This window comes from Ursus americanus, chromosome 1, assembly GCF_024610735.1.
Source record: "Ursus americanus isolate L20-20 chromosome 1, mUrsAme1.1.p, whole genome shotgun sequence".
Taxonomy (NCBI): Eukaryota; Metazoa; Chordata; class Mammalia; order Carnivora; family Ursidae; genus Ursus; species Ursus americanus.
Window position 1 is genome coordinate 106,126,687 of NC_142127.1, and position 18,833 is coordinate 106,145,519.

General features: G+C 51.5%; 1 protein-coding gene and 1 long non-coding RNA gene across 4 annotated transcripts in view; one reads left to right on the forward strand and one right to left on the reverse strand.

The window, feature by feature from the left end:
- Nucleotides 1-11,327, reverse strand: part of NDUFA10 (NADH:ubiquinone oxidoreductase subunit A10) — a 53,048-nt gene extending 41,721 nt beyond the window's left edge. For both annotated transcript variants that reach the window (XM_045793964.2, XM_045793965.2), the window contains exons 1-5: nt 11,170-11,327; nt 7,764-7,932; nt 6,861-7,076; nt 4,239-4,325; nt 1,063-1,184 (exon numbers count right to left, since the gene is read on the reverse strand). In XM_045793964.2, the coding sequence (XP_045649920.1) occupies nt 1,063-1,184; nt 4,239-4,325; nt 6,861-7,076; nt 7,764-7,932; nt 11,170-11,244 (669 nt within the window). In that variant the 5' untranslated portion in view covers nt 11,245-11,327. The remainder of the gene's footprint in view (nt 1-1,062; nt 1,185-4,238; nt 4,326-6,860; nt 7,077-7,763; nt 7,933-11,169) is intronic.
- A 32-nt stretch (nt 11,328-11,359) lies between these two features.
- On the forward strand, nt 11,360-15,244 carry LOC123790009 (uncharacterized). 2 transcript variants are annotated; one of them, XR_015725855.1, is made up of 3 exons: nt 11,360-11,913; nt 12,593-12,870; nt 14,686-15,244. It is a non-coding gene; the product is annotated as an uncharacterized LOC123790009 (long non-coding RNA). The 2 variants fall into 2 exon arrangements; XR_006778980.2 differs by having other exon boundaries at nt 11,365-12,870.
- The last annotated feature ends 3,589 nt before the right edge of the window (nt 15,245-18,833 follow it).

Sequence of the window (18,833 nt, forward strand, 5' to 3'; positions counted from 1 at the left end):
TATACAGTCCTGGCAGCTAAGACCATGACAACGAGGGGACTGGCCCACCTCTCCCCCAGCCCTCACACCCTCTTCTCCACCACCGACTCTCTCCTGCCCTCTCCCTTCACTACTCACACCCCCCAGCCACCTCTCCCACTTCCCCCACGGCTCAGCTCCCTTACCGCCTGAAGTGTGCTAAGCCAAATTCAGAAACCGAAACGTCACGCCTGAGTGGCCAGTTTCAGTATCTAAAACCCCCTACAGTCCAGCAATGCTATGGGCAAGGCGTGCCATCTTCCATCTCGTCTTTCTTCAAGGCACCGACCTCCACCGGGTACATTCCTGTTTCCCTGTTTGCTGCTGACCACCCCCCCCACACACACAATTCTACACTCATATCACAGCATCAGAAAGAAGACCTATTCTCTCCCAGGAAAAAATATGCCAAGTGGGAGTGGTGTTTGCAGACGAGAACTAGTCCGAGAGGCAGTGATGTCTCCGTGCTCTGACTCCTGCCATCGGGCCCACAGAGCCAGGGAGCAACGGCAAACCCCAGCTTTGGGCCACCTAATACAGGCTCAGCCAGCGCCGCACGTGCAGAGGCGGCTGCCTCACTGTTCTAGAGTCACCACGCGGGGACAGGAGATAGAGGGTCTCGACCTGAGTTAGACAGGAAGGAGGAACTGAAAGGGTTCTAGAAATCACATTTGACCTGCAGACAGAGAATAGGGCGAGGAGGCCCCCCTGGAGAACAGGAAGGTGCAGGGCAGGGGGCCTGCCACCAGGACACGAACCCATCCTCACAGGGGGCCTCAGGGGCCAGGGCGTGAGGGCGGGACGGCGCTCGGGGCTGCGGAGCGCTGCCGGAGAGCGGTGACTGACCAGGGCCCCTCCATCCGCCCCACAGGGGCCTGCACTCGGGGCCCCACCGTGTGGGCCGCCCATCTCTGTGAAAGCCGATGGTGCCTGCTGACGGCAACATGCCGTGACCGCCACCAGGAAGTGCTGATCTACGAGGACACAGCGAGATAACGAGGACATGTAAACAGAACACGGTCTTCAACTGAAAAGCTGAATTACGTTTCCCTTCTTCTGAATCCGACTCTGGATCTCTGGAACGGGCACGTCGATGTAGACCACCACGTGAGGAGGCAAATATTCTGCGATGGTGACCTTCTTCACCTCGTTGTAGTGGTCCACACCTGCACACATGGGAGAGGCACATCTGTCACACATAGGCCGCCACAGGCTCCCCCAACACGCGCCCTTCCGAGTACAAGGGCAAAGGCAGATGCAGTTCCCAGAGCCACGTGTCAATCCGTGAATCACAGAACGCACAGCTGTCAGCACAAGGGACCCCGCTGCAGGTGCCAGGGACGGCGCACAGTGCCCGCGGCCCTCTCGGCAGCCCCTGCACCACAGTGCTTCTCGTCCCCCGCAGACCGCAGGCGCCGGGCCCAGAGACGGCACGTCACAGCCACAGAGCGGGCTGGTGGGACTCACACAGCGGCCATCAGAACATTCTAAAGGCCAGATGCTAAGGCCATCTTGGCCACAAAGAAGGCCAGGGGAGGGCACACAAGGGTCCACTTTGGTAGCCTGTGGCTGGAACGCATCAGAGACACCTGCTGTGTACGGCAGTAACAGACAACAGTCTCATCTTCTCCAGCGAGTGCAGACATTTGTTATTTACTTTATTTTTCAAATAACTGAAAAATGTGAAACTACATTTACCTGGTTTCAATGTGTTTCAGTAAATTTAACCAACTACACAGAACTACCTACTGAAACAGATCTAGTAACACAAAATACAACAGAAGGCAAGTGAGGCTGAGGGATCATTCGCCCCAGGTCATCACTGTGCAGAACAGCCACGTCCAACTGGTGGCGCGAAAGAACACGCATGCTGTCTCGAGGACGCTGCACCTGGACGTCCTCCGGTGTACAGGACGTCACTAGAAAGACAGGCAGAGCACACTGGGTCACTGGATGAAACCACCACCCCCACCTGCCACAGGAGCTGCGTCAAGAAACCAGCAGGAACTTCCAGAAGCAGCAAACTTTGGGCTCACACTAGGAGCCACAGAAAGACCACCGCTTTGCTCTAAAGGAAACGTTCAGGTGACCACTGCCAGTGAGTCTGGGTTCAGCAGCAATTCAGGACAGGCCTGTGACGCACGGGCAGGAGGGTCTGAGCTGGAGGAACATGAGGACACACAGGCGGTGACATCACAGTGAGTGACGGGGGCACCCTGTGGGTACTGTTCTCCTGTCCGCGCAGGAGATACCCTGCCCTGTCTCGGCTTCCTACCTGGGCCGCCCGGAACCAGGCCAGCCTCACCCGCCCCCAGGCAAGACGTCCGTTCTTCCGCCTCACGTTCCTGGGAGCGCTCCTGCTTCGGGGTGACCTTCTGCCTTGCCGTGTGCTGTCTACTCTGACGTTATCTGTTCCTCTGACCCAACACGGAAACGAGTCTCACTAGTCCTGGGCCTCCCCCACGGCCCTTCTCAGTTCCTGTCCCACGAGATCCCACACACCCCGTGTGACAACCGTCCCCCTGCCACGCTCATGGACCCTGCTCAGCTTCAATTCTGCAGCAGGCTTCCCTCCCCAGAAACCCCGAAGTCCAAGGATCCTGGCCTCAGTGCTCGGCTCTCACTCTGGGCTTTCCGGGGACGAGCACATCCCCTGTCCGTGCCAATCCCCCCAAATCATGTCTGTGACACGTGGCCACCTGCCGGAATTTCCACCTGGCCACCTCCACCTGGGACCTCAAACCCCACACACCCACGCGGGACACCTCCTTCTCAGCCCGCTGCCCCTTCCCAACCTCTTCACGGGGCAAGAAGTCTGGTGAGTCCACTTTCGCTCCCCCTCCTTCCTCCCGCAAAGCTGACCGCCCAGTGCAGCCGTCGTCCTAACATGCGGCCATCCTGCTCTGCCCTCCCCCCACCATTTCCCCTCCCCAGATACATCCCTCAGATGAACGAACACGACACAAGCACATCCTTCCGGCACCTAACACCTTCGGTGGCTCCTCGGTACTTTCAGGAAAAAGTCAAGCACACTCTCCAGGGGCACAGCCACTCCTGGTGCCCCCCGCATCTGCCTGTCCTGGGCCATCCCCCACCACCACCAGCCTTCTCCGCCGTCAACACCGCAGGCGCCTGCAGGCACACTTCATCTAGCTCACCCGCCACCCCGCTGCCCTGCTACCCCGGGCTCACTCCTCAGAGACACTGCTGCTGACGGTAGCCGGTCTCCCAGCCAGTGAGCGTTCTCCTGTGTGCTCCCACAGCCCCCGGAGGACAGGCACTGACGCTGCTTTCATGCCCACCCCCCATTACTGCAAGAGCCTTCCTTGTCTTTTGTCGTCATATCCCTGGCACCTAGGACCAAGCCTGGCACGCAGCCAGCACCCCAGAAATGTTGGCTGATGGACCTCAACTGCTGCTTGGAATGCCTGGAGAGGACCGGTGCCCTGGTGAGAAGCACGGGAGCCGGCTGCTCCTTCTGCAAGCACAGGGGAGCCGCCGTTGCAGCAGAACGCGCAAGCAGACCAAAGCAGAGCGCCTCAATCCAAATCGTCTCCTGGCTGGCTTGGCTCTCCCCGTTCACTAACCAGCCCCTCGTACTCGGCTCTCCAGGGGTGACCGGCTGCCAGCTCCGGCCAGCCACGCACTTGGGTGAACATGTCCATGGGCAGACTGAGCACAGGGCCCCAAGGCCCCACCCTAACACGCTTCCCTAACTCCTCAGTCAGGGCACCTTTGACCAGTCCTTATCATTGTCCGTGTCCACCTGTCAGACCTCCGACAACCCCACGCGGTGCTGCTGTCCCTGCAAGCATCAGAACAGCAGGGAATGCTGCTGCTGCTGGCTCTCACGCAGGTGTGGACACAAGAAATACAGACATCCTAATGACCACACACTAGAAATTGGTTAGTTCAGCAAAACTAACCCAGATCAGAGAAAGTGGCTTAGGCATTTGGCAAGGCTGAAGAGAGACAGGGACGGCAGATATGGTTTTGGGGAAGGCTGGGTGGAACCTCTCTGCTTTCACCAGGAGATATGAATTTAGGAGGAAAAGAAGGTGGAAGGAACCCTCTTTTCTCCCGTTAATGTAACAAGTCATGGCACTTGTTCCGGTAGTTAACAGACATGCAGAGCGCACACTAACTGCAGGGCAGTCTGCCAGAGCCTTCACAAAGCGACACAGCACCTCCAGGGAGCCCTGGCCGCAGCTCCGACTCACACTGCTTTCGGATGAATCCCTGGCTATACATCGCCTCCAAGAAGACAAAGTCACTGAAGATGGAGCGCTCCAACACGACCCCTTGTCCTGCGAGACGGAAACAAAAATCAAAAGTCAGACGATTAAGTCAAGGCACTGGAAACGAGCAACTTCATTTTAAAAAGGCAAAAGTTATTTACAATACCCTTTGCATACCAAGTATTTTCAAACGTACATACATGCTCTTCTGAGTGGGAAATCACTTTCAAAAACAAGAGCACTTCAGGGGTGCTGGGTGGCTCAGTGGGTTAAGCACCAGCCTTCAGCACAGGTCATGATCTCAGGGTCCTGAGATCAAGCCCCACATCAGGCCCCCTGCTCGGCGGGGAGCCTGCTTCTCCCTCCCCCTCTGCCCCTCCACCTGCTCATGTTCTCTCTCTCTCAAATAAATAAAATCTTTTTTAAAAATAAATAAATATATAAACAAGAGCACTTCTGGTTTGGCGATGTCATCCTGTCAGCTCCAACCTGTCGAGTTAGGAGGAAGGTATTTCTGTCTGAAACCACAGCTTTCCCACCCCATCTACCCACAATCCTGTCCCGGCCCAACCGCCCGGCCAGACCCCAGCAGCAACCACGACTCTCCCCGAGTGGCCCGTGCCCAATTCATCAGCAAACCACCAGCTTCCTCCCAACCACATCTTGAACCCGACCGCTGTGCATGATTTCCACAGCCCCCCACCCCCGTCAAGAGCAAGGCCCCCTCCCTGCAGGCAAGGTCCCAGCCCCAGCCACCAGCTAGGCCCTGCCTCCGCCCCTGCCCCCACCACTCTCCCAGCAACAAACGGGCACTCTCGGAGTGTGAGCAGGCTCACACCTCCCGATGGCTTCCTCTCCCCTCCAGAGGAACAGCCATCTTGCCCAGGTGACTTCTCTGACCTTATCCCGTGCACTCCCAGACCGCTCATGTCACACTGGCCTCCTGTGACTGCAGCTGCTCTGAGCACTGTCCCCACAGACTCCGGCCAGCGTCCCTGCACTTGGGCCTGGTATGCTGGCAGAGGCCTCCCCCACCCCCCCACCTGGAAGCACGGCCCCGGCCCCAGTGCAAACCCTTTCCGAGCCTCTCATTACCGGACAGGACCCTGAACATGCCCACATTTACGCTTTCTTTCCCTACCACAGTGTCAGCTCCGGGAGGCGGCAGCCTTCGCTTCCTCCGCCTCGGCTCCTAGAACACACCTGGCCCACGGCAGACACTCACACAGTGTGCAATGATTAATGGAACACAAAAAGAAACGAGTAAGTTTTCATTTAAAGAGCTCCTTTTTCACTCTAAGAAATAAGCATCCTAAGATAGGGCTGAGTATACTTCTAAAAGAAACTGTAGTAAGCCAAGTCCCAGTATTGATTCCAAAGCCCAAGCAGCCCTGGAGAGCCTGGTACAGAACATCACGAGGGAGACCACTTTTTCTCAAGAGCAGCACGAACCAAAATCAGGGCTAATGCTCATCTGAGGAAAAGTATCGCTAAGAAAATTTTGGAAAAGAAGCCAGTAACTAGACTCCTCTGTAACTGTCCAGACAGAGTGAGTCCTGCATCTCGGGCGTATGCTGTGTACGCGGAGCCCGCTGGAGCGGGAGGCAGTGGCTCCCGAACGCAGGTTTGTGACCCAGTTCCGTCGTTACCTGGGGCCCCTGTTACACGACCTTCTTGCTCACACCACAAAGCACAGCCTCGAGCTGGCAGCTGCGGTCTGTAAACGAGCTCACCAGGCACTGACGGCCGCTCTGGGGTGGGCGTAGGAGGCGGACGTAAAGCCCATACGGTCTGCATCTCCTTCTCCCACGGGCGCAGGCACGGTGTTTGCTGCCACCCACGCTTCAGCACCTCCGCGGCCTGAGAGCTCTGGCCCAGCACGGCAGTGCCTGCTGCCGCCAGCACGCTCGGGGAGACACCAAGTTTAACCTACGCTGCTGGAACCCAGGGTGCTGCAGTGCCTCCTGGACTGGACCCTGTTCTGCACTAACTTCATGCCCGGACTCCCGTTGTCTCCCAGACTCCACACAGTGCCTGCCCCAATATACGGCCCTTGTCCATTTCTTGCCGGCTTCCAAATGCTTACAGAAACACACCCTCTTTCACTGGACAGGCCTGTGGGGTCCTGCGCGCTCTGCCTCCCCGACCTCTGCACTTTCTCCAGGGTGAGCTGCTACCCAGTGGATGGATGGTGAATCCCGGCCATCCCTAGGCCCTCAGAAACAAGCCTGTTTTGTGTGTCCCATCTCTGTGACTACAGCTCCAGCGCACGAGGGTGACTCCACTTCGCCACCGCCATGTACAGGCTCTCTTTCCTGCGTCTGTGGATCCCTCTCCCCTGTGAGCCTACAGCAGCGGTATGGAAACTCCCTACCATCCATAAGCCTCATCCCAGTGCACAGAAATGAAATCCTGTTAAGTGAACTTTATTCTGAAGCAGGAATAACGTAAATCTCAGGGAATCTATGATCTTATGAGGAAGACAGAACTTGCCCCAGCAAATACCCTCAAAGAAAAGCTCTACTTAGAGGCAATCTAAACTGGCAGGGCTGCGGGGCTGGAGTGCAGCAGGCGGCCGGCCGTCACCTGGCTGCAGGGCCACACCTGTGCTCAGCAGGTGCTCCAGGGCGTCAGCGTACTGCAGGAGGCGGCTGGCGTACAGCCAGGACTGCAGGCGGTAGCTGTGGCCGTCATTACTCCTCGGGTCGTCATAGAACTTCTCCATGCTGCAGCTGCCACTGAGTTCCAGGTCCAGGGCCCTCCCGTCTCCCGTCGTGCTGTCCGCATAATGCACCCCTGCTTCTGGGAAGTGCTTTAAACCTGAGAAGAAGATATGCAATGTGAGCACGTTGCCTGCCATCAGCGGACAGCCCAGACTCACAGCAACAAAGCTCCATCTGGACACATCGCAGAGGCTGCTCGGTGAGGACCCGGCAGAGTCACCCTCACGCCTGTGTTTACACAGGACACTGAAGATGATGTGCGGGGAACAGCCAAGGTCCAGGTCCCGCCGGTGCCCCCGTGGGAGATCCTCCCAAAAGGAGAGCGGCCCAGGGCTGTGGGAGCCCCCCATGTACAAGTGGGCACCAGCCAGTCAAATACTACAGAGAAGTACAGCGGACAAACACCCTCACCAGGAGTCAGGGCGCGGGGTTCAAAGCCCGGCTTCACACTAAGCAGCTGTGTGACAGCAGCTTCTTAGCCATCCGGGAAAGCCAGCAGTAATCACGGCCCGCACAGGACGGCGACAAAGCTCAAGTAAGACTGCGCGCGAAAGTGCTCTGCGGACATTGTCAAGAAAAAATTCCAACTCAAACTGACAACCAGAATGGGTTTTTTAAATGTTCATTAAACTTAACACATTAAAAACAGCTTTTAATGTATTTTAAAAATGTAAAATACCTACCCAGGGCCCAATTCTACCCAGTCAATGTTAAAGTAAAATTGAACTCAGGCAAGCAGCAACGCACCCGGGAGGAAGGTACTCTACGAGACGGAAGTCCGTACCTAATTTCTCTGCTATTTCTTTCGCGAGCTTGCCTTTTCCAGAACATATATTGCCGTCTACAGTTATCACTTTGCTGTATTCTGTGAATCTTTTGGTTGTTCTTTCGCCGAGTATGTAAGCCAAAGGGCCATACCGTAGCTTGCACTGTGCACTTGTATGAATTCCTCCCTGAAAAACACAACAGCATCTGGTTACTGCAGGCACCAGCAGCTGTTAGGGAAAAATGCCCAGAAGACCCCTGGTGATAAAAATGCCAACATCTACATTTTTATTAGCTATTCACTTGTTTAATTACCCGTCTCCCTACCCCACCCCCAGTATAAGTTCATAAGGATAGGGGACTGTCTGTTTTATTCACTGCTAAATCCTCAGGGCCTGGAACAGTACCTGGAACAGAATCTGCATACCATGTTCAATAAAAGTTGGATGGATGGATGGATGGATGGATGGTTGGATGGAAGAAAGGCAGGGAGGAAGGAAAGGGAAGATAGAGAGGAAGGGAACAGAGCATTTTTCCAGGCCAGACTTCTATCCTGAGCTCTACACCCAGTTAACTGCCTTTATTTTTTTTTTGTTTCTTTTTTTAATAATATTTTTTATTATATTATGTTAGTCACCATACAGTACATCCCTAGTTTTAGATGTAGTGTTCCATGATTCATTACTTGCGTATAACACCCAGTGCACCATGCAATATGTGCCCTCCTTATTTCAGATTTAAGCCTGTTACTGTCAGATATTTTCAGGACCTCTAGATGGAGCTGTTTAAAGGCAGGGAACTGGGGAATGGGATAGGCCAGTTACCTGCCTTTAAACAGCTCCATCTAGAGGTCCTGAAAATATCTGAAAGTAACAGGCTTAAAACTGAACTAGAACATCCATACCCTAACCCCCGAATCTGCTCTCCCTCAAGCTCCCTATCCGCTATCCACCAAGCAAATCTGAGCACACGTGGGAGTCACCTTGGATATCCTCCTCCTTCCTCCAACCCTATAACCACTCACAAAATCCTACTGACCTTAACTCTTAAACCTCCCTGGAGCCAACTGTCTTCTCCCCACCCCCACCACAATGATTTTGCAGACATCTTCGCATCTCACCTATGGTGCAATGCTGGCGTCATGTCCTGTCTCCCAACAAATTCAGTCTATTCTCCGCTCAAAAGCCAAATGATCTACCCCCACCAACACATACACAACACACACACACACACACACACACACACACACACACACATCAAGAAAAAAACACAATCAAAACGCAAACAACTAAGAAAATCCTTAGTGTATATAAAGGTTGTACGGATCAATGAGGAATACTGACAGAGTAAGGAAAAACTGGAATGCACAGCTTATTTTGAAAGTATTAAAAATAGCCAAAAACCATATGAAAAAATGTTCACTCACTTATTCATTCACTCAACAAGTATGCATTAGAAACAATGCAAAGCATGTTTTCTAGACAACAGGGATGTAGAACTGAGCCAAAGGATTCAACAGGACAACAAAACAAAAAAGTAATTACAGCTGAGCCTTGAACAATGCAGGAGCTGGGGTGCTGACCTCCCCTCCCCTGTGCACTTGAAAATCCACATACAACTTCTGACTCCCAAAAACTCAACTACTAATACCCTACTGTTGACTGGAAGCCTTACTGATAACAACAGTCGAATACACATATTTTGTATGTTATATATATTATATGCTGTTTTCTTACAATAAAGCTAAAGAAAACATTAAGAAAAGCATAAAGAAAATACATTCACAATATTGTGCTTATCAAAAAAAAAAAAAAAGGCAGCAAATAAGTGGACCCGAGCAGTTAAAACTTTCCAGGAGTCCACCACAGACAGCATATTAAACAATCACCGTGGAGGGCAGCATGGCGTATGGGACGGGCCTTAGGCGATACTCGGAGGCCAGGGAGCCTTTGACGAGTGATATCTGAACAAAGACTGGAAGGTACCAAGGGAACTGGCCAAGTGGACATTTGGAAGAGGGTCTTTTAGGCAGAGGAAACAGTAAGCACAAAAGTCCGGGGGCAAGAGCACCGCAAGATTGCCAAGGCCAGCGTAGCTTATGCCAAGTGGACTAGGGAACAGCACATGAGGGAAGGGGGTGTTAATCATATCGTACCTTGCACCCTAGAAATTAATCACTCTCTCCTCCACGCTACCTATGAGCTGTGCGCAAATTGCTTCCATTGATCATAGCACAGATGTGGCACAAAGCAGGAGCACAGTAATGTTTGATCAAGCAATCAGCTATTTACTGACTGAAATCTTCAGAAAGTGCTTTTTTATAGAGTTATGGTACAATTCTCTGCAATTTCCCATCCTCAGTCCCATTTACTGCTCTCTAGAATCATACAGAATAGATCTTTCACAACATATTTCCAATTCCTTCAATTATTCAAGTAACAAGGCGTATATCCTTTCCATCTAACTCATTTTTCTCTGGACCTCCTGAAGTTCATCTACATCCCCTGTAGAGGGTGGCAGGAAGTGAACACACTGTTACAAGGGGTCTGTCTAGTGCTCGCATTGCAGCAGAGTATCACCCCCTTTATTCTGGGCCGCTCACTTCCACCAACACAATTCCCAGGACACTGGATATTAAAAAGGTAACCACTTTTCTATGTTTCTTCTCTTTGGTGGCCTGAGTCGTCTCCTGAAAACACATATATGACTTTTTAACAAGACTATTACACTCTTCTACTCCAAATCCTTTGATCAGCATCTGTAGCACAGAGATCAAGCAAGTCCCTTTACAATCAATCTGACACGGAAGTAGTGCCAGGCATTATTAGCAAGCAAAGAAGCGATTCTACAATCACGGTTATAAAATAAAGTTTCCTAAGGTTTCCGGCCTCAGTTCGTTTCTTGTGTTCCCTCTGCGTTGATGTCACCCCGCTGTTGTCTACCATGGGAAGTTATCCTACGCCGTTCTGATCTAACCGAAACGCCTTCTTTTCGGGTTCTGCTCCGCATCATATCCCCGCGGGGCCCAGCGAGGGCCGAGCCCTAACGGGACTTGACAGCGCTGCTACGTTCATCGGTGGGTAAACATCACCCCAGGCTCTCCCTGGCTCACCCACACCTGCTCATGCGTCCAGCGCGTAACTGCACGGAGGCACCCGCAAGCTGACCTCCCACACCGAAGCCGCCAGGCGGCCGATTCACCTCCGTCCCCATCATTCTGCTTGGAGCCCAAATAACACGGCCTGGAGAAGCTCCCGGCCCTTCGAGCTCTGCCGCGACTCAGGACCAAAAACGCCAGGGGCAGTGGGGGTCCCCCCGGAGAGTGACCCTGCGAGCCGCTGCCCAGAGGCCCAGGCAGATGAGGAAGGGTCGGCGCCGGGAGGACAGGCCAGCACCACCCGCCGCCCGCCTGCTCCCCGCCTCACCACGCGCTGGACGACCGCCGCCAGGCCCCGCGCTGACGCCGACGCGGGAACCACTCTCAGCAGTCTCAAGGCCATTGCTCCGTTGTCGGCACCGGCTCAAGGACCCGAAGGGACACGGTCGCTACGGGGTCCTCTTCCGCGGCCGGCGCGCCGCAGTGACGTCACGGCAGGGGTGCCCGCGCGGCGCCTGCCGGGAGCTTCCCGACGGCCGGCTCAGGCTCCGAGAGCGGGTCCCGGGCTCCCGCTTGCCCGCCGCTTGGGGCCGGCTACCCTTCCGCCTGCGCCCATCCCGGGCCTCACAGGGGCTGGCCGCCCGACCTGGGCCTGGGGCCGCGACAGAGGCGCTGGAGAGCCTCTGCGGGGGTCTCGAGGTCGTGCGGGGCGCGGATCCCAGGCCGCCCCGGGGCTGGCAGGTGCTGCGCCCGGGACGCCCCCCGCCCTCCCACATCCCCCGGGCTGGCAGGTACAGACCTGAAAATCACCTGGACCTCTCCCCGTAGCCCGAAGGCCGTCCGAGCCCGGAAGGTACCTCGGCACTGGGCGGCGCAGGGAGAGGAGGCAGCCGTGAGGGTGGACACGGCCTCTCCGCCTCAGGGCGCTGGGCAGGGGTCCCTGTCCCCGTCCCCATCCTCCCGGCCGGGTTACGAGGGACCCCAGGCCTGGTAAGCCCTGCAACACCTCGGACGGCATCTGAACACACAGGCGCTGTGGGTTCTCCGTTACTGCAGTCCTTCCAGGGGTCAGGTTAGCACGAGTTGACTTTAACGCGAGATTTCTTTCCTACCAGCCTGCCGTTCGGAAGGGTTTTAACATCTCACATGGTCAGGCTCATGGTTCTTAACATCCTAGGTCTTCTATCGTTCAACTTCCATTTGGTTTTCAGCTTTTCGGGATGATCGTGGAATGTGTGCTAGGGCGGGAGTGCGGTTCTGGAAATGAAGGCCTTTCAGCGTATGTTTCTCTAATTCGTAATTTCCTGCTCGTCGGAAATGCAGAATCCTAGTCCGCGGAGCCAGAGTGACTTAGAAGATCTGGGATGGGCCCTGTAATGTGATGGAAAAGGTCGACATTGAGAGAAACAGTGTTCTAAACCCTTCGTTCCGGAGAGCAGGGGCCATGTCCACGTCCTGCCCCACATTGTCCCCAGCCCCAAGCAAGGCTCCTGACGCGTTGCAGGTGCACCTCCAATAAGCAGCTGTGACTAGGGAGCCCTAAGACCTCAAGCCCCATGGGGTCACCACCTACCCAAGGCCTCCCTCCACATCCCATGTCTCTGGGGTCAGAGTTCAGGGAAGGGCTCTTGTTGTCATCCCATCTTGCTTTGTTATCTATCCCATTCACATATTGCCTCCAGCACTCCAGTTTTCTTTCCCAGCTTTACCCCAGATGAAGATACATCCTTTATGTTCTTTCCCATGACTAGGCCCTTGTGTGAACACATGGTCCTGAGGGCAGAGTGAGACAGGGAGAGGGACCACAGTCACACAGCCCTGCCAGGTGAAGCACGGTCAGGCCTCTCAGACCCTCTCAGCCACTCTGTTTTGGGAGCTGCCCCCTGTCAAGGCACGTTCCAGACCCGGCCTCCTCTCCTCCCTGCCACCTCCTCCAGGGATGAATCCCATGACAGAACAACAGGGGACAGAGTCCGAGAGGCACAGCTCTGAACACTGACATTCATGATGAATACTGAACTAAGTGATGGTATGTATCATGCTTCCCAACTACGTTTTGTAAACCAAAATTTATTTAAACAGGTTAATCTTGTAACTAGAGTAAGGTAAGCTCTTGGTACACAGAAATAGATAATATGTTTCCAGTGTTCCTCATCGTGAGACCATTCACAAACAGTATCTTATGGGACCTTGGTAGCCAGCTACAACCAATACTGTCCTTGCCTGTCCAGAAACACTGGAAGAGGAAACTGTGCACTCAGGAAATTCACTTCCAAATGAGCCTCATTTATAAATATCCTGCAAGTTACACTTCTGTCCAGCTTCAGTTTGAGTGATTGTGTAATCACGACAACAGTGAAACCAAATGAGAGAAAATTCAGTACTGGTTCCTAAGAAAAAGTTGATGTTTCTGGATCAATAGGAGCTATTCACTCTATCCTGAGATCACATAACTTGTGAGACTTTCCTAATAAGATTCACGCTTATGTGGTGTACACTTAAAAGCACTATCCCCCAAATCCTAACCTGTCCGGTCTCCATCTGAGACCCTGTATAATACCTGATGGTCAGCGCCGACAAGCCGATTAGCAATGTAAAACGCGTGGTGGACCCAAGCAGCTCCTGCATGCATCCGGCTGCAGGTACAGCCTGATCTAGGTCTCAGGCAGTATTCGCCGTGTCACCTCTGACTTGTGCTTCCCTGAGAACTTGAGTCCCGACAAAACCCCCTGCATGGACGTTTGTGGCAGCTGTATTAAAATAGCCAGGTGCTGGAGTCAGGCAGGACATCCTTCAGAGGGTGAGGGTGAGCAGACTGACAGGCGCACGCCATGGAGCGCGTTGCACCGAAGTGGAAAAGCAGAACAAACAGGGAATCGCACTACATGCAGAATGACCGGAGGAGGTGTGACTCCATGTACACAACATCTTGAAATGACAGTTTAGAGACAGAGGACGTGTTAGTAGCCACAGGGATTAGCAATGGGGGTTGGTTGGCAGGGTGGCAGGGCGGCGATGCACATACAAAGACCAGCTCAAGGAATCCGCGTGGTGTTGGGCGGTGCGGTGTCTTGATTGTGGTGGCGGACCCAAAACCTACACAGATGGAAACATTCCATAAAACTTAGCACACACCCTGAGGCAGACGCAAATACGTACGGGAAGTGCGGGAAGTCTGAACGAGGTGGGTGGATCGAATCAGCATCCACATCCTGGTGGTGATACTGCACGTTATACAAATGTGATCATTGGGAGAAACGGCAGAGTTTACAAAGGATCTCTGTTCTTTCTTACAACTGCATGTGAGTCTGCAATTACTTCAGTAAAGTCTTTAATAAGACGTCGGCAGTATTTATATGGGGCTTGTCTGTTCTGTCTCATCATCTGTTATTATCTCTCTCGACAATACCCCAGATCGATGACGGTAGCGATAGAGTAAGTCTCAAAGTCGATAGGCTAATCCTCCAACTTTATTCTCCTTCGAAACTGTTGTAGCTGTTCTACTTCTTTTGCCTTTTCATATAAGTTTTAGGATCATCTCTGCATTTATAGAAACTCTTGCTGCGGTTTTGGTAGTGATCGTGTTAAACCTCTGTAGCAGTCTGGGGAGGATTAGCCTCTTGGCCGTGCTGCCCCCTCCCACCCACGCACAGCAGACACCGCCCGGCTTGTTTGCGCCCTCTCTGACTCCCGCACACTTTCCAGCATGGAAGTTCTACGGTTTTGTTAGCTCTGCACCAAAGTACTTGAAAAACGTGTAGTGCTTTCAAATGGTATTTTAAATTTTGTTTTCCTTGTGTTCATTGCTAGTACATAAAAACACACCTGGCTTTTGTACACTTAGCTTGTATCCTGCGGCCTTGCTGAATACGCTGTTAGTTCTGGAAGATGCCGTGTCGATTCCTTGGGACTTCCTATGCAGAGTCATCTCATCTGTAAAGAGGAGCAGTTTTATTTCGTTCTTTCCAGCCTGGATGCCCTCCACTTCTTCTCCTGTCTGGAACTCCCGCTTGTCTGATAGACGGCAGTGGCAAGAGCTGACCTCCTTGCATTCTTAGGGGAAAACACTCAGGTTTGGGTTAAGTGTGATGCTAACTCCAAGAGATTCGTAAATGCTCTTTAGGAAGTTGGAGCAGCTCCCTCGGTTCTTTGTTTCCTGAGAATTGTTATCGTGAATGACCTTAGATTCTGTTAAGCAGTTTCCCTGCATCTGTTGATAGAAGCACGTGTCTTTCTGCTCTAGCCTGTTAATACGGTGGATCTCAGTGATTGGTTTTTGAATACGGAACCAGCCTTGTATCCCTGGACTAAATCCCACATGGTCATACTGTGTCATGCTTTTGTATATTGCTGAATCCTATTTGCAAATATTTTTAAAGAATTTTTCATGTATATTCACGAGAGAGATGGGCTGTGGTTTTTACTTTGGACTGTCTTTGTAAGGATAATACTGGATTTGTAACATTATCTGGGAAGTGTTCCCCTTGTACTTTCCCCAACCACTTCTTGTTGGTGGACTCCTGACTGCCCCTTTTGCCAGCGATGCTGGGCTCAGCTGGTGGCACTGGGGGGACTGTCCATCCACGCAGAGGAAGAATGAGCCCCCTGGGCCCAGACTCCTGCACCCAGCACAGCTGTCCTTCAGGTGTGAAGGGGGAAACAAAGACATTCTGAGGTGAAGGAACACTGAGAGACTTTGTTTCCAGCAGACCCCGCCCCTAAAGTGTGGTTACAGGAGCTTCCAAGCACGAAGATGGTAGCGAGCGGAGACTGGGGTGTTCAGAACGAAGGGAGAACCATGGCGTGGGCGTGAATAGAGTAGACCTTCCTTCATGAGCTTCTCAGATCGCGTTGGCTGGTTGAAGCATGCCTAATGTACATGGAGAAACAGAGCAATCACACTGAGAAAGTGGGGAGGGTACAAGGACGTCCACGAAAGGTGACTATTCGCCTGAAGTGGTAAAGCAGCGATACGACAGGTGGTGATCGAGTAAGCATGAAGGAAGCTGCACGGTACAGAGCGGCACCCCAAACACCACCTCCTGAGCAAGCAGAATTACTGTTATGATGCTGGAACTAAATCAAGATGGATCTCTAAAACACGTGAAGGTTTCCAACCAGAAGGTAAGAGGAAAGATGCAGAGGAAAGAAATACAAAGGAAAACATAAACCCTAACGATTATTTGATAACCTAAATTATTCAAATTGAATTTGTAATTTTAAAATTCCCCCCCCCCAAAAAAGAAATTCCCAGGCCCAGATGATTTCACTGGAGAATGTTGCCAAACCCTTCAAGATTTAACTCTAAACAGTCTCCTCGGGAAAATAGAAGAGGGAATACCTCGCAGCCCATTTTATGGTTCCCAGACAGAGATAACACCAAACCAAAACAAAAGTATAGACCAACATCTCTCATGAACTTAGACGCAAAAATCCTCAGCAAAACATTAACAGAGTGAATCCAGAATGAATAAAATGAAGACCACACCAAATGGGATTTGTTTAAAGGGTTTGTGGCTTATTCGATACTCAAGTCAGTCACCGCAATCCACCTTAACAGATAAAGAAGAAAAATCAGTGATCGGAACACCTGCAGTAGAAGAAGCGTTTGACAAAATACAATGCTCGTTCACGTTTTAAAAAACAAAGCAAAATAAAACCTCCTGGCGATCAGGGAATGAAAGGGGAGCTGCTTCAACTTCTGCAAACCCCACGGCTGACATCACACTTCATGATGAAGGGCTGATGCTTTCCTTCCAATCCTCATAAGGAAACAGCAAAGAGAGCTGCTTTCCCTGCTCTCATTCAACAGAGCCCTAGAGTCCTAAGCAGTGCAGTAAGGCAGGAATAAAAAGGATATGAAAGGAAGAAAGTAGACTGCCTTTATTCATAGATTACATGATTGGCTATGTAGAAAATCCAAAGCGATATACCCAAAAAAGCCCCTAGAACTAATAAATGAGGTCTGCGGGGTTGCAGATTACAAGGTCAACACACAAAAATCTGCATTTCTGTATATTACCTACAAATAAGTGGAGGCCGAAATTTAAAAATGCAATACCATTTATCATCGCTCCAGAAAAGAAAAGTAATACTTAGGTATAGTCTAGCAAAGCGTGTATGCTGCAAACCACAGACCACCAGACAAAGAAGTCGGAGAAAATGTCAATCATTGGAGAGGCTTGCCTTGTCTCTGGGTTGGAAGACTCCGCAGAACAACAATGCCAGTTCTCCTCAAAATGATCTGTGGTTTTAATGCAACTCCTGTCGAAACCCCACCAAGATTCTTTGTACACATAAACAAGCTTATTGTAAAATTTATAAGGAAATGTACAGGCCCTAGAAGAGCCACAATTATTTTGAAAAAGAAGAATAAAGGGGGGGGGGACAAATCATTCTAGCAATGTTCAGAATTGACTAACCAGCTACATTTCTCAAGCCCGTGCAGTGTTGGTGGAAGGATGGACATGTAGATCAATGGACAGAACAGAGGACCAGAAATAAACCAACACAAATATTCTCGACTGATGTCTTACAAAGGTACAAATGTGAACTCAGTAAAGGAAGGATAGCTTCTTGCACAACAATGTTGCAGAAACTGGACATTCTTGATATGACCTTCATGCCACATGCAAAAATTAACTCAAAACAGATCATGGACCTAAATGTAAATGTAACTATACACCTTTTAGGAAACAGTCCCAGAATAAAACCTTCAGGACCCAGGATGAGGGGAAGAATTCTTGGACTTGACATCAAGAGCATGATTACACAGAAGGAAAACATGCTACATTGGAACTCAGCAAAATTTAAATGTTTGTTCCATCAGGGACCTTACACAAATGGAAAGGCTGATGTTAGATGGGGAGAAAAGGTGTGCAATTTGACAAAGGATTTGCATCCAGAATATGTAAAGAGCTTTCAAAACTACATTGGAAACAATCCACTTAGAAAATGGGAGGCATGCCTGGGTGGCTCAGTCTGTTAAGTGCCCAACTCTTGATTTTGCTCAGATCATGATCTCAGGGTCCTGGGATCTAGCCCTACATTGGGCTTCCCACTCATCTTGGAGTCTGCTCGAGATTCTCTCTCTCCTTTTGCCCCTCCCCCCGTTAGTGCGTGTGCACTCTCTCTCTCTCTCTCAAATAAATAAATAAATCTTTTAAAAAAAATAGGAAAGAGATGTGAGCAGACTTCCCTGACGAGGACATGCAGATGGCCAATAAGCACAGGAAAGAGTGTTCGACATCATTCGAGGTTAGAGAAATGTCAATTAAACCCACAGTGAGATGCCACTGCACACTTTCCAGAGCAGCTAAAGGACATGGTGATGACACGGATGCTGGAGAAGATGTAGAAACTGCTCACTCACTCACTGCTGGTGGGAACGGAAAATGGCACAGCCTCTCTGCCAAAGAGTTGGCAGTTGCCTTTAGGTAACTTGCCTCTAGCATGAAAAACGAGCTGTAACACAACAACGATACAAATGGGCAGTTCTACTGGGCACTTACCCCAGAGAAATGAAAACTGAGCTCCACAGAGAGACTTGCACTTGAATGTTGCTTGCACGTTCACGCCTCACGGCTGGCAGCTGAGAACACCCCTGCTTGTCCTTCTACAGGTGAACAGTTCAACGTGGTGCAGAACACTTCTTGGCAACAAAAACAGACTGTTGACACACACAACGGCCTGGATGGACCTCCAGAGAATTTTGTTGAATGGAAAGAACCAAAAGATTGCACACAATATGATTCCATTTATGTAACATCCTTGAAATAACAACATTATAGAGACAGAGACCAGATTCGTAGTGCCAGAGGCTAGGACATCAAGTGTGAGTCCTGTGGTGATGGAAACATTGCACATGCTATGAAGGTGGTAGTCCACAAAGCTATGCGGGTGATAAAACTGCAGAGCTACACGTGTACACACACACGCACACGCACACGCACACAGATGAGTGCGTGTATAACTGGTGGGATGTGAATCCGT